At 37.9% G+C, this 12,298-nt stretch overlaps 1 protein-coding gene across 1 annotated transcript in view; it reads left to right on the forward strand.

The window, feature by feature from the left end:
* Positions 1–1,031: 1,031 nt before the first annotated feature.
* The window catches only part of LOC107703968 (NACHT, LRR and PYD domains-containing protein 12-like), a 16,186-nt gene continuing 4,919 nt past the window's right edge, over positions 1,032–12,298 (forward strand). The window contains exons 1-8 of the mRNA XM_016506779.1: positions 1,032–1,224; positions 1,769–1,867; positions 3,049–3,155; positions 7,598–7,705; positions 7,891–7,971; positions 8,172–9,977; positions 10,491–10,664; positions 11,375–11,548. Coding sequence (XP_016362265.1) covers positions 3,088–3,155; positions 7,598–7,705; positions 7,891–7,971; positions 8,172–9,977; positions 10,491–10,664; positions 11,375–11,548 — 2,411 coding nt within the window. The 5' untranslated portion in view covers positions 1,032–1,224; positions 1,769–1,867; positions 3,049–3,087. The remainder of the gene's footprint in view (positions 1,225–1,768; positions 1,868–3,048; positions 3,156–7,597; positions 7,706–7,890; positions 7,972–8,171; positions 9,978–10,490; positions 10,665–11,374; positions 11,549–12,298) is intronic.

The raw sequence follows: 12,298 nt of genomic DNA on the forward strand, positions 1-12,298 counted from the left end.
CTACAGCCAATGAGAGACCAAGATACAGGGCAGTGGGAAGTTCGGGGAGGAGTTATATGAAACGTAGTTTGCGGACCAGTGTTGCCAAATCCGCGATTGCCACCGGTTGTTTTTTTATGTGAGCAGGTTGAAGCGACCCCAATAATGTGATATTTAGGCCCTGGAATGTGAATTGTACCAGGAGAACCCCACCCAAAAAATGTGTATTTTACCCCCCAACATGATTTTTACTGGGGGACCCCCTCGAAAGCAATTGGGCTATTTTCAGGCTAGTTTTGAGTAGTAATTGGGCGGGTTTTGTAGCGAAAACCTGGCAACCCTGCACCAGACAGAGCTGTCAGCGATTCTTCCTATTGTGAAGTCATGGAGTGCATAACCTCCTGTCGTGTCCGACGAGTTTGAAAAGCATGCAGTGTGAACTCGGCATAAGTGAAACGGCATCAAATGTCTGTTTTGTTGGTGATCAGCACAAGTGCTCGTCACTCTTTAGCTCCGCCCACGGCACACCTCCAGGAGCTCAGCTGTTTTCGAAGAGAATCATAAAGATTTCTTTCTTTTAGAAATATGATAAAACTAAAGACTACTAAAGACTTTTTGGAGATATGAAGGATGCAGTACTACTCTGTATGTACTCGAGATTAACATGAGATTGGGTGAAACTGTGTGTGTTATGCCCCCTTTAAACGACAACACCATTTGATCTCAAACTAACTGTACAAATCTCTAAATATTATTCCCTATAATGCACAAGGCTCGTTTTTTCAGATTATGCCTTTATTGTTTTTATATACGGTACTGAAACCATATTTTTTATTTGTTTAATATACTGTACCTACGTAAATTCATTAAACTCTGCCACCGTTATCAACCCAACTGTGAAATTCTGTAAATATTTGACACAGGAGGACCCATGCTCGTGATCTCGTCTAGAGCCCCATAAACTTCACGGAAGGCACTTGCGTGGGACGATGTGAGCAGATCACTTCCTGTTTACACAGTCAGACTTTCCTCTAGATAGGTTAGTGGTTGCTGCGAAACAGGTTATTTCTCTACTCTATCCATCACTGGACGGCTTGCCTGTTGCTTTCGAAATGTGTCTTTTTGCTATTTTATTTCTCTGCAGCAGAAATGCTGTCACGCAAAATAGAGCAACGAATTGTTTATTGTAAAGCTTTATGAACGCTTTGCAATAAATAAAATAGCCTACCTGAAAACCCGACCGAGGTGAGTGTAACAGCACGTGTTTAAAGTAGTATGAATATTGTAGAATACTGTGACTCAGTTCTTTGTGTGTTTGGAGTTTATATGCATTTTGTTTATTTTAAAAGTCAGTTAAGGTTTCGTTTTCGGTATGTTCTGTACACTGCGAGCTTATTGGAACAGCATGAATCTTTTGTATTTTTACAGCGCAAGTCCTAGTGCTTTTAGACTAAATGTCACCATGTTTTTATTAGTATATTGACACAACTATGAAGTTTTCAAAATTATTTTACAATATGTATTCAAGACTGTAAATTCACATGTACATGGAGTTGACTTACAATGAAATGAAGCAGTGAACGTGTGAAACAAATGTAAACTTTATTGACTTTGTTTAATATTTTATTTTTAAAAAACTGTCACACCACAGTAGATTAACTGCATACAAGTTAAAATAAAAATGGAAATGCAGCATCCCAGAATGTATCCAAACACACTCAGGATCTTTGTCACTCCATATTTAACTTTAGTTAAATAGTAATTATTTTGTGGCTTTCTATTTGTGTAGTTGTTTCTCGGAGTGATCGGTGGAAACCTCCGTGAGGACTGAATGATCCATGGACGAGACACAAACATTTAGAGATGGAGACTTTCATCCAGAAATCAGGTACTCACATTTAAGTCACCATTAAATGATCTTAATGAGGAGGAGAGTTTCAGAGATATAATGGCATCTTTTTATACAGTCAAATTACTAATACAAACAATAAAGAGATCAGAGCTTGAACCCTTAGAACTTATTTGGATATTATACTTTAATGGTATCATATTTCACAATTGTGTCCCAAACAACAACAATTTACATTTGACGCTGCACAGTATATAAAAAACAGCTTTTTAAATATAGCCTGCTGACACACACACCTACACACACACACACGTGTTTTAAAAATGACTTTATTACTTGATTGACAAGTTAAAACTAAATAAATCTCCCAGAAAAATTTTCAAAGAAAACTCCTTCCTTTTTATTCTTAGGAAAGATTTTGATATGTATTTAAACTCTTTAAGAAACTCTAATAATTTTATTGCATGTAAGACTCATATAAGATAACATAGTAATCTTTAAATTAATGTATATAACCCTCATTGTTTTTGTTCTTATTTTATCTTTGTATTTGTAATTGTTATTCTTTTACTGCATAATAATAATAATAATAATACAAAGTTTGTTCTGAGAGACTTCTTAGGATTTATGGGGATTAAAAAAAGGAGTGGGTGGATTTTTATCGTTATAGGGTGGTTATGTTCATACACTGCCAACACACATTTATATCCAAACACCATGTAAAAGTGAATTTTGCATAATAGGTGCCCTTTAAAAACACTAATAAAAGTATTATAGACAAAATTCATGAAACATGTTTTATTCAAATTCATTATGTAGCACACTTCCACTAGATACAGTCCCAGACTTCACACAAAAATGTAAATTCTGTCATAATTTACTCACCCTAAAATTGTTCCAAAACTGTAGTTTTTTTTTTCTTCATCTGACCACCAAAGAAGATTTTTTATTTTTTTTTACCCATTGAATATGGGTAACCAAACAGTTGCTGTTGTATGTTTTTTTTTTCTTTCATACTATGAAAGTCAGTGGGGACCAGAAACTGTTTGGTTGCCAACATTCTTCAAGATATCTTTGTGTGTGAGTGTGTGTCTTTAACAGAATAATAAACATTTAATTTCTGGGTGAACTGTCCCTTTAACAGCACGTTGCTATGCAACAAACATGCCATAACATTAAATGACATCTGAAATATAATTTGTATATTTGTGCTCTTTAAGGCCATCTACCAAGATAAATCAGAACCCAGTTGTGTGTCCATGAGGAGTGAGCGGTCAATGGGATGCCCTCCAAAATTTAATGGTGAAATCTTTCCTCCTGGTTACAGGTAATTACTGTAGATGACAGAAAAATTATAACATTGTGTAACTGAGATGGAAATTGTGATCATATAATGATAAGAAAATATGGTAACACTTTACAATAAGGTTCCATTAAATAATGTTAGTTAATGCATCTGTGTTTACATTAATTCCCACCCAAAATTATTGTCAGTGATCGCTTTTCTATGCACATGGTAGACCCTCTGGTTTTGAAATCCCGGAAAATAATGGTAATTTTCATCTACAGGTTGTTAGATGTAGAATTCTGAAGTGAAATAAAGTAGCGCTGTAAGAATATATTTATTTAAATGAATTAAAATAAATTAACGAGAGAGAGAGTGCGCGAGTCTATTAGTAGACTAATAGTGAAGCTTGTTCGTTTAATTACAAAAACAGCGAAGTTATCACCTCATTGCTGAGAAATATAATGTAGCTTTTAGAAGGGAAATGGTTATGTTTATAAAATTCACAGGGCAGGGGTTAAATGGTGCGCAATTTCTTAAATATATAAAGTTCCAGCCTCAATAAAATGCGAGCGCACGCCGGCATTAAAACGCTATCTTTATCAGCAAACATGTCGCCCTCGCATTGTGGTGGTTTGGAGTTCTGAGGGGAATCGATATGTGTGTCCATCAGATGTCCAGATATCGGATATGTATCTGATTTAAAACCACATTTGCAGAGCCCAATTTGTTGCCCAATCCAATCCAGTTGTGCCCAATTCTGACCCCCTGCCAGATTATTACCGCCTAGTATTGGTAGGTTTAGGAGTAGGTGTGGGGGAGGGGTTAGGATTATGCCGAGTTCACACTGCACGATTTTCAAAGACGTCTCATCACTGTTCGATTTCGGGCATTTGTCGGCGATTTCGCAAAACCTGTCAGCGAGTGAGAAATCTGGCTAAAATCGTGCAGTGTGAACTCGGCATTAGGCAATCAGGTAGCAACTTGAACGAAGGGGGTGATAATTTGGCAGGGGGTCAAAATTGGGCACAACACCGGCCCAAGTCATAAGCAAACTAATGCCGAGTTCACGCTGTCGGCGATTCACAATCACGCTGTGTGCAATGATTTTTGACTGAAAACTACATCGGCGATGACCTACAGACAATGAGAGACCAAGAGACAGGGCAGAGGGAAGTTCCGGGAGGAGTTATAGACCAGAATATCAGTATTTTAATAGATATATGAACAATTATATCATACAGAAACAAGCACAAACATTTGCTTGACCAGCCACAACATCAGCATAGAAACCCCCTGTCGCCGATCCATCGTGCAGTGTGAACACAGCAGCGGCTGAATGCTACCCCAGATAGTCACGCAGTGTGAAAACAACGGCGATCCCACGAGTTTGAAAATCGTGCAGTGTGAACTCGGCATAAGCGGCTGCCTCGGGCCCCCGTGGCCGCCAGGGGGCCCCCAAGAGTATATGAAACGACAGCTTGATTTTGATTTATTTATTTTGTGTGTGTGTGTTATATATTGTCAATGAACAATGGTAATTGTCCTGGCTGACTAGTTAATTAGCATAGCCAAAGTAGGGTATATTGTTTTAGGGAAGTTCATGTTTGATTAAATATCCGTAAATAGCCTTGACATCTTAATATATTATCATATTTTACTTAGCCAGTTTTTGATTAAAGTTTTTGTCTTCTGTTTAAAAATAACTTTCCTGGGTATACATTTTTGTAATAAAAATAAGCTTCTGTTTCATAAACTTTGTGCTGATAACAGCTTAACATTATTTACCTTATAGCCTAACTATTATATTCCAATATCATTATGCCTCAATTAGCTAGTTATAGATTAAGAGTTGTTTTAGATGTGTATTTAATAATTTATGTTATTAAAATAACATTCTGTTCCGTAAATGCATTGTCTGCTGGTTTATTTAGCTACTTTTCAGTACACCACATTAAATATGCCACTTACTACTGTAAGACTTTGAATGTTAAAGTGCAAATTAACACCAGACCACTCTTGTGGGTTTGCTAATGTTACAATTAAAAATTGTAGAAGGGTAAAAACATGCCAGGCAGACTTTAGTATGATGCAAGCAACACAGCTACAACAAATAAAATTGATAATGGGTGTGTTAGATTTATAGTGTGCGAATAATCAAGTATCGACAATAATCAGTCATATTGGTGGTGCTGAGAGGCCTCCATGTAAAGTTCTGCTTAGGGCCCCATAAAGGCTTGGGCCGGCTCTGTGAAAGTGGCTCAGATCGAAAATGGGATTCTGCGTTTACACTGGCACAAAAAATCAGATTTTTTTGCTCACATCTGACACAGAACGGAATTTCACAAAAATCCACACGAGTCCGCATCGGATACCAGTCGTGTTTAAGTGAATGTCAATGAGCGGGCCAAAAAATCGGATATGGTCAAAAGATTGGATGTGTGCATTAAGACCTGCAGTGTAAATGCAGTCTTTGTGTTTACACGTGTGCAACAAATTCCAATCTGTGTCAGATGTGAGCAAAAATCAGATTTATTTGTGCCAGTGTAAACGCAGCCAAAGTGACAATTCCAAAATTAGTTGTTTTAGCAGCTTGATTTCAATAAAAGCTGTTTTTTGAACAAGAAAGACTGAGTTCTGAAACTTACAGGATGTTTTTATAGTACATTGACCCATTATATGTCGAACGATCAAGGAAAATTTGATTTCTCAGTTCATGACCCTTTTAAGACACAGTCTTTAAAGGGATAGTTTACCCAAAAATTAAAATTACTCCATGATTTACTCACCCTCAAGCCATAGGTGTATATGACTTTCTTCTTTCAGACGAATACAATTATAGTTATATTTAAAAATGTCCTGGCTCTTTTAAGCTTTATAATGGCAGTGAATGGTTGAGATTTTGAAGCAAAATAAAGTGCTTCCATCCATCATAACCTCCGGTTAATAAGGTTAATAAAGACCTTCTGAAGATAAGCGATTCGTTTGTGTAAGAAAAATATCCATATTTAAAACCTTAGAAACCATAATCACTATCTTCTGCTAACTGTCATTCGTGTGTTCACGAGAGAGTGGCGTTCCAGTGGATGATGTAGGACATAGACGTAGAAGTGACGAACACGGAAGCACAGAGGAGAGAGCAAAACAAAACACCGGTCACAAATGAGAAGTACAAAAAGGGGATTGGTAAAGAAACATGTCAGAGGATTTCAATATAAGCCAACAGGAGACTGGTTTTCCTTTGCTGTAAACAAAACTTGGTTCTCTCGAGACTAGCATATTCTCACCAGAGCTTACGCTATGCCTACGTCATCCGCTGGAACACCACTCTCTCATGAACGCGCGTATAACAGTTAGCGGAAGCTAGAGATTACGGTTTATAAAGTTTTAAATATGGATATTTTTCCTACACAAATGCATTGGTTCAGAAGGCTTTTATTAACCCCTGGAGCCGTGTGGAGTACTTTTTATGATGGATGGATGCACTTTATTTTGCTTCAAAATATCAACCACCATTCACTGCCATTATAAAGCTAGGAAGAGCCAGGACATTTTGTAATACAACTCTTGATTGTATTCATCTAAATGAACAAAGTCATACACACCTAGGATGGCTTGAGGGTGAGTAAATCATGAGGTAATTTTAATTGTTGGGTGAACTGGTCCCAGGCAGGTGTGGCCAATTAGCAAGCTCCACCTAATGAATGATGATCTCTAATTCATAGTTTTCAGTGACGCCAAGACCTGGAGGACAAAACATCCATAGAACTGGAGCACAGGCCTGTCAAGTTTTCATCTGTTTCAAGCCACGAATCTTTAGATTACAGGAACAAACTAACACAGAACAAACAAACAAACTGCAAGTTCTGGGCATTTAGAATCCATATACCGCACCCACTGTAGTATTTTATCACCAAAAGCAGCAGGACATCCTAAATGTGCTTAAAAAATGCTTAAAGTGGCTTTATACTGAATTTGGTCTTTTAAGATCACTGTCTTAGTACATTAGTACTTAGTGCAAAACTGGTAAAAAAGTAATTGGTTGGCAGCGGAAGAAGCCTTGTTTTGCCCTCCAGGTGGGTGTTCCTATAAGGATGTGAAGTCACGTGAAAAATATGAATTCGCACAAAGGATGCCGCTGCAAAAGTTGAATGCAGTTGTGAATGCTAAGTGAATAGAATACTAATTGGATGCAGTTGTTTAAGGACATTGATTATTTTTGACACACTATGTTCTCCAGCAAGAGTCACAGGTCAGTCTTTAAACCCAGGGATTTTGATTGTGGCGGCTGTTGATTTATCTCTCCTTTTGGCATGGTCACATGTCTCATAATAAAGTGCAATATTTATGATCCCTTTTATTTGCTTTTATTCATTTTTTTCTGATTCTGCAAGGGGTATGTAAACTTATGTCAAGACCTGTAGCTATTAATTGTATTAAAATGAATAAATTACCTCTGAACATATAAGATCTTGCTCTTTAAGGTCAGTCAACCGAGAAATATCAGAACCCAGTTGTGTGTCCATGAAGAGTGAACGGTCAATGGGATGCCCTCCAAAATTCAATGACAAAGGATGTCTTCCTGATCACAGGTAATTAGATTGTGAGGAGATATAAACATTTGGAATACTGAGTCCATGATGCATTTTATACAGCCTTTTCACAGTAACTACCTTACTTATCTAGGTAGACCCATATACTATATTACCCTTCCACCACCACCAGGCTTGTTCCATGTTTGAAACATTTTGATGTGTCAGACTTTTTTGTTTTTCAGAGTCTGGCAGGAGAAGTCGGACAGAGAAACTGGACAGAACAGCTGGAAAAGAAACCAGAGAATCAGCATCAGAGACCAAGAGTGAGACTATAATTTACATATCTAAAAACAAATAGCTTAGAAGAAAAATTAATTTCTGATCTTCTCACAAATAATGGCTCTAACAGTTTTTTTCCTTCCAAATCTTGTTCAAAAAAAAAAACTATTACAAGCAGGCATATTTGGACTGTATTGATCAGACTGCATATGTTTACTAATACACAAATATTTTATATTTATAGCAATGCATCTCAAGTTGACAATGCAGTTAAAAGAAAACTAAAAATGAAGTTTCAGTGTTTATATGAGGGAACTGCAAAGCAAGGAAACCCAACACTCCTGAATGAGATCTACACAGAGCTCTACATCACAGAAGGTCAAAGTGAAGGCTGTAATGAGCATGAGGTGAGACAGATTGAAACACAATCCAGGAGAGCAGCAACAGAGGACACGCCGATCAAATGTAATGACATCTTTAGACCTTTACCTGGACAAGACAAAGCCATCAGAACTGTGCTGACAAAGGGAGTCGCTGGCATTGGAAAAACTGTCTCTGTGCAGAAGTTCATCCTGGACTGGGCTGAAGGAAAAGAGAATCAGGAGATCCACCTCATATTTCCACTTCCTTTTAGAGAGCTCAATTTGATACAAGACCAAAAACTCAGCCTTTTAGACCTTCTTTGCATTTTTTTCACAGAAACAAAAGGAATGGGAATATTCAGCAGTGAATATAAAGTGTTGTTCATCTTTGATGGTCTGGATGAGTGTCGTCTGTCTCTGGACTTTCACAGCGATGTGAGGTTGTGCGATGTGACTGAATCAGCCTCAGTGGATGTGCTGCTGATGAACCTCATTGTGGGGAATCTGCTTCCCTCTGCTCTCATCTGGATCACCTCCAGACCAGCAGCAGCTGATCTCGTCCCCTCTGAGTGTGTCCATCGAGTGACAGAGGTACGAGGCTTCAATGAGCCACAGAAGGAGGAATACTTCAGGAAGAGAATCAGTGATCAGAGTCTGGCCAATACAATCATCTCACACCTGAAGTCATCAAGGAGCCTCTACATCATGTGCCACATCCCAGTGTTCTGCTGGATCTCAGCCACTGTTCTAGAGAAGATGTTGAGTCAAGCAGAGAGTGGAGAGATTCCCAAGACTCTCACTCAAATGTACACACACTTCCTGATCATTCAGACCAACATCAAACATGAGAAGGACTATGAGAAGACAGTGAAAGATGAAGACATGATTCTCAAACTGGGGAAAGTGGCTTTTCAGCAGCTTGTGAAGGGAAATCTGATCTTCTATGAGGAAGACCTGAGAGAGTGTGGCATTGATGTGACAGAAGCAGCAGTGTACTCGGGATTGTGCACTCAGATCTTCAGAGAGGAGTTTGGCTTGTATAAGGGGAAAGTCTTCTGCTTTGTTCATCTGAGCATTCAGGAACACCTTGCAGCTCTGTATGGGCACCTGTCCTTCATAAATGACAACATAAATGTGTTTGATCTGATTAACAAAGAAAGGTTGTTGTCAAAATGTTTGAACTTTATGAAATATAATTCATCAAAACAGATTTTGATATCAAATTTTCATCAGAAAGCTGTGGACAAGACATTACATAGTAAGAATGGACATTTGGACCTTTTTCTCCGTTTCCTTCTGGGCTTCTCACTGGAGTGCAATCAGACTCTTTTACAAGGCCTTCTAACACAGACGGGAAACAACTCGCATAATAAAGAGAAAACAGTTGAGTACATCAAAAAGAAGATCGAGAAGAATCCTTCTCCAGAGAAATTCCTTAATCTGTTCCACTGTCTGAGTGAACTAGGCGACTGTTCTCTAATGGAGCAAATTCAACATTATGTGACAGCTGGAACAGTAAATAAAGTGAAACTGTCCTCCTCACAGTGGTCAGTTTTAATATTTGTGCTTTTGACATCGGAGCAAGAGATGAATGTGTTTAAGCTCAAAGATTTTGTTGGATCACAAATTAAAGCTGATGAAGTTCTTCTAAAGCTGCTGCCTGTGGTTAAAGCATACAGATCAGCTCAGTAAGTAACACTAGGCAAACATTTAAATGGAGTTCAGTTTGTTAAAGTCTACAGACATGTTTGCATGAGTTTAGTATATAGGCCTAAAACTTAATTAACATTTGCGGTAATATATTATGAATATCCCGTTTTTAGTTGAGTCCTGAATTTGTCTGTGAAGTAAAATAGAAATGCAACATCAATTAAATCTGAAACCGAGAGGGAATGAACTATAGCAGCAGCGTCCAATCCTGCACCTGGGAAATTTAGTTCCAACCTCAATTAAACACACCAGAACCAGCTAATCAAGGACTTCAGATTGGGGCTAAACTCTGCAGGACGTTGGCCCTCCTGGAGCAGGATTGGACACCCCTGAACTACATGATTCAGGAGTGAAGCTGTAAAAACTGTTCAATCATTCACAGCACTAGTTTGGAAAATCATGAACTTATGATCTTACAGTAACGATTGGTTATCAACTCAGTTAATTGTTATATGCATGCATACTAGAAAAATGTGTCATTGTCTCTGCAGGTTGAACAGTTGTGGTGTTACTGATGAATGTTGTGTTGCTCTGGCTTCAGTTCTGAGATCAAATCCCTCACAACTGAGAGAACTGAATGTATCTGGGAATAAACTGGGAAATTCAGGAGTGAAGATGTTCTCATCTGGACTAGAGAATCCTCACTGTAAACTGGAGAAACTGTGGTAAAATCATCTCTCTGACAGTTGCAAATGAATTACTGAAGTGTTGTAGAATTAGAGTTTCAACTTTGACTTGCAAATAAGCAGAACACATTATCAAAGATCAGCTATTAGTGTCAAATGAACCAGCGTGGGAAAAATAATGGTGCAACAGTCACTGTGAGTGGTTAAACAGAAAACACTCCTGAACGGAGAAGAAACTTTGTTTGAATCACTGTCCCTCCAAATAACCACAACTTGTGTCTCAAATAACAGAGAAAACATATTTAGCTTAAGTCTTTAGTAATGAACTCAATGTTCAGGGCATGCTATAATAATCACATTCAATCTGAGCACTGTTAATGATTGGAGGGAAATGATTTAGTTTCTTTTCAGGATCACAGTTTCATCCAGTGTTTGAAGCTGGCTGGTACTAAATGGTAGAGAGAGTAATAATTTAATATTAGAATCCATCCATCTCTTCTTCAAACTACTTATTCTCTGTAGCGTCTTGGACAGATTGTAATAATTGAATATAATGTAATAACAGTATAATGTTTGTGACAAGATCATTTATTATAGCTCAACATTTTACTAAGAGGTTAGGAGGTACTCTAGTCTACCACAGCAACCATTAATAGTGCCGCAGCTAAATATATTTAATGTTTTATTAAAGTATTATTATTTTTTATTAATCTATGTTATGAACTGACAGAGTTAGTGTTTCTCTGCAGGTTGAGGTATTGTGAAATCACAGACGAAGGTTGTGCTGCTCTGGCTTCAGCTCTGAGATCAAACCCCTCACACCTGAGAGAACTAGATCTGTCATGGAATAAACTAGGAGACTCAGGACTGAAGCAGCTCTGTGAAGGACTAAAGGATCCTCAGTGTAAACTGGAGAAACTGTGGTAAGATCATGTCTGCAAGAATTCAATCTGAACTGGTCCTCAGAGAGGAAGCCCCACTCTCTCATCATCTCATCATATGACAACTACTTTCCCCCCCTATTTTACACTTTTTGTCTATTTTTTAACAAACATGGTATTAAAAAAGAAATTTACATAGAAAAATGTGACAGTTGATAACTGAAGAGTAATCTGATTTATTCTTTATATTGATGTGATTCATGTTTTCTCTCATCTAATTATCATACAGTTTTTGTAAACACCAATTAGTGAATAATGCTCCAGATTTGTTCCGTGTCCCAAGATTGGTTCCACACAGAACATAAATCATTTCTCATAAATTGATATAATACTGAACATAATATTTTATTTACCCACATGGATCAGTTAAACCATCTTACACTATTAAGGAAGCTGTGCAACAGCAGCATCAGCAGTGGCTAATTTATGTTGTTTCCACTTCACCTGCTGTTGTTTTTATCGTAATCATTCATAATCATAATTTTTTTTCTCAGGAATGGCCCAACTGTGAGTGTGGCCATCTAGTGGGCCCACTACTTAGTACAGTCATTTATGTGCCATACATGTGCTGACACTTTCACTGTATGCAAGACTAGAAAGGGTGAGCTGCAGGTGTAAGTCCGCACCATAGACTGTATAAAACAATGGACATAGTGTCCATGACGTCACCCGTAGGTTTCTGAAGAGCATTTTTGAAGGCCAAAGTGGGTGGAGCCAGCTGTCGCCATCTTG

This window comes from Sinocyclocheilus anshuiensis, unplaced genomic scaffold (assembly GCF_001515605.1).
Source record: "Sinocyclocheilus anshuiensis isolate Anshui unplaced genomic scaffold, SAMN03320099.WGS_v1.1 scaffold1408, whole genome shotgun sequence".
In the NCBI taxonomy this organism is placed as follows: Eukaryota; Metazoa; Chordata; class Actinopteri; order Cypriniformes; family Cyprinidae; genus Sinocyclocheilus; species Sinocyclocheilus anshuiensis.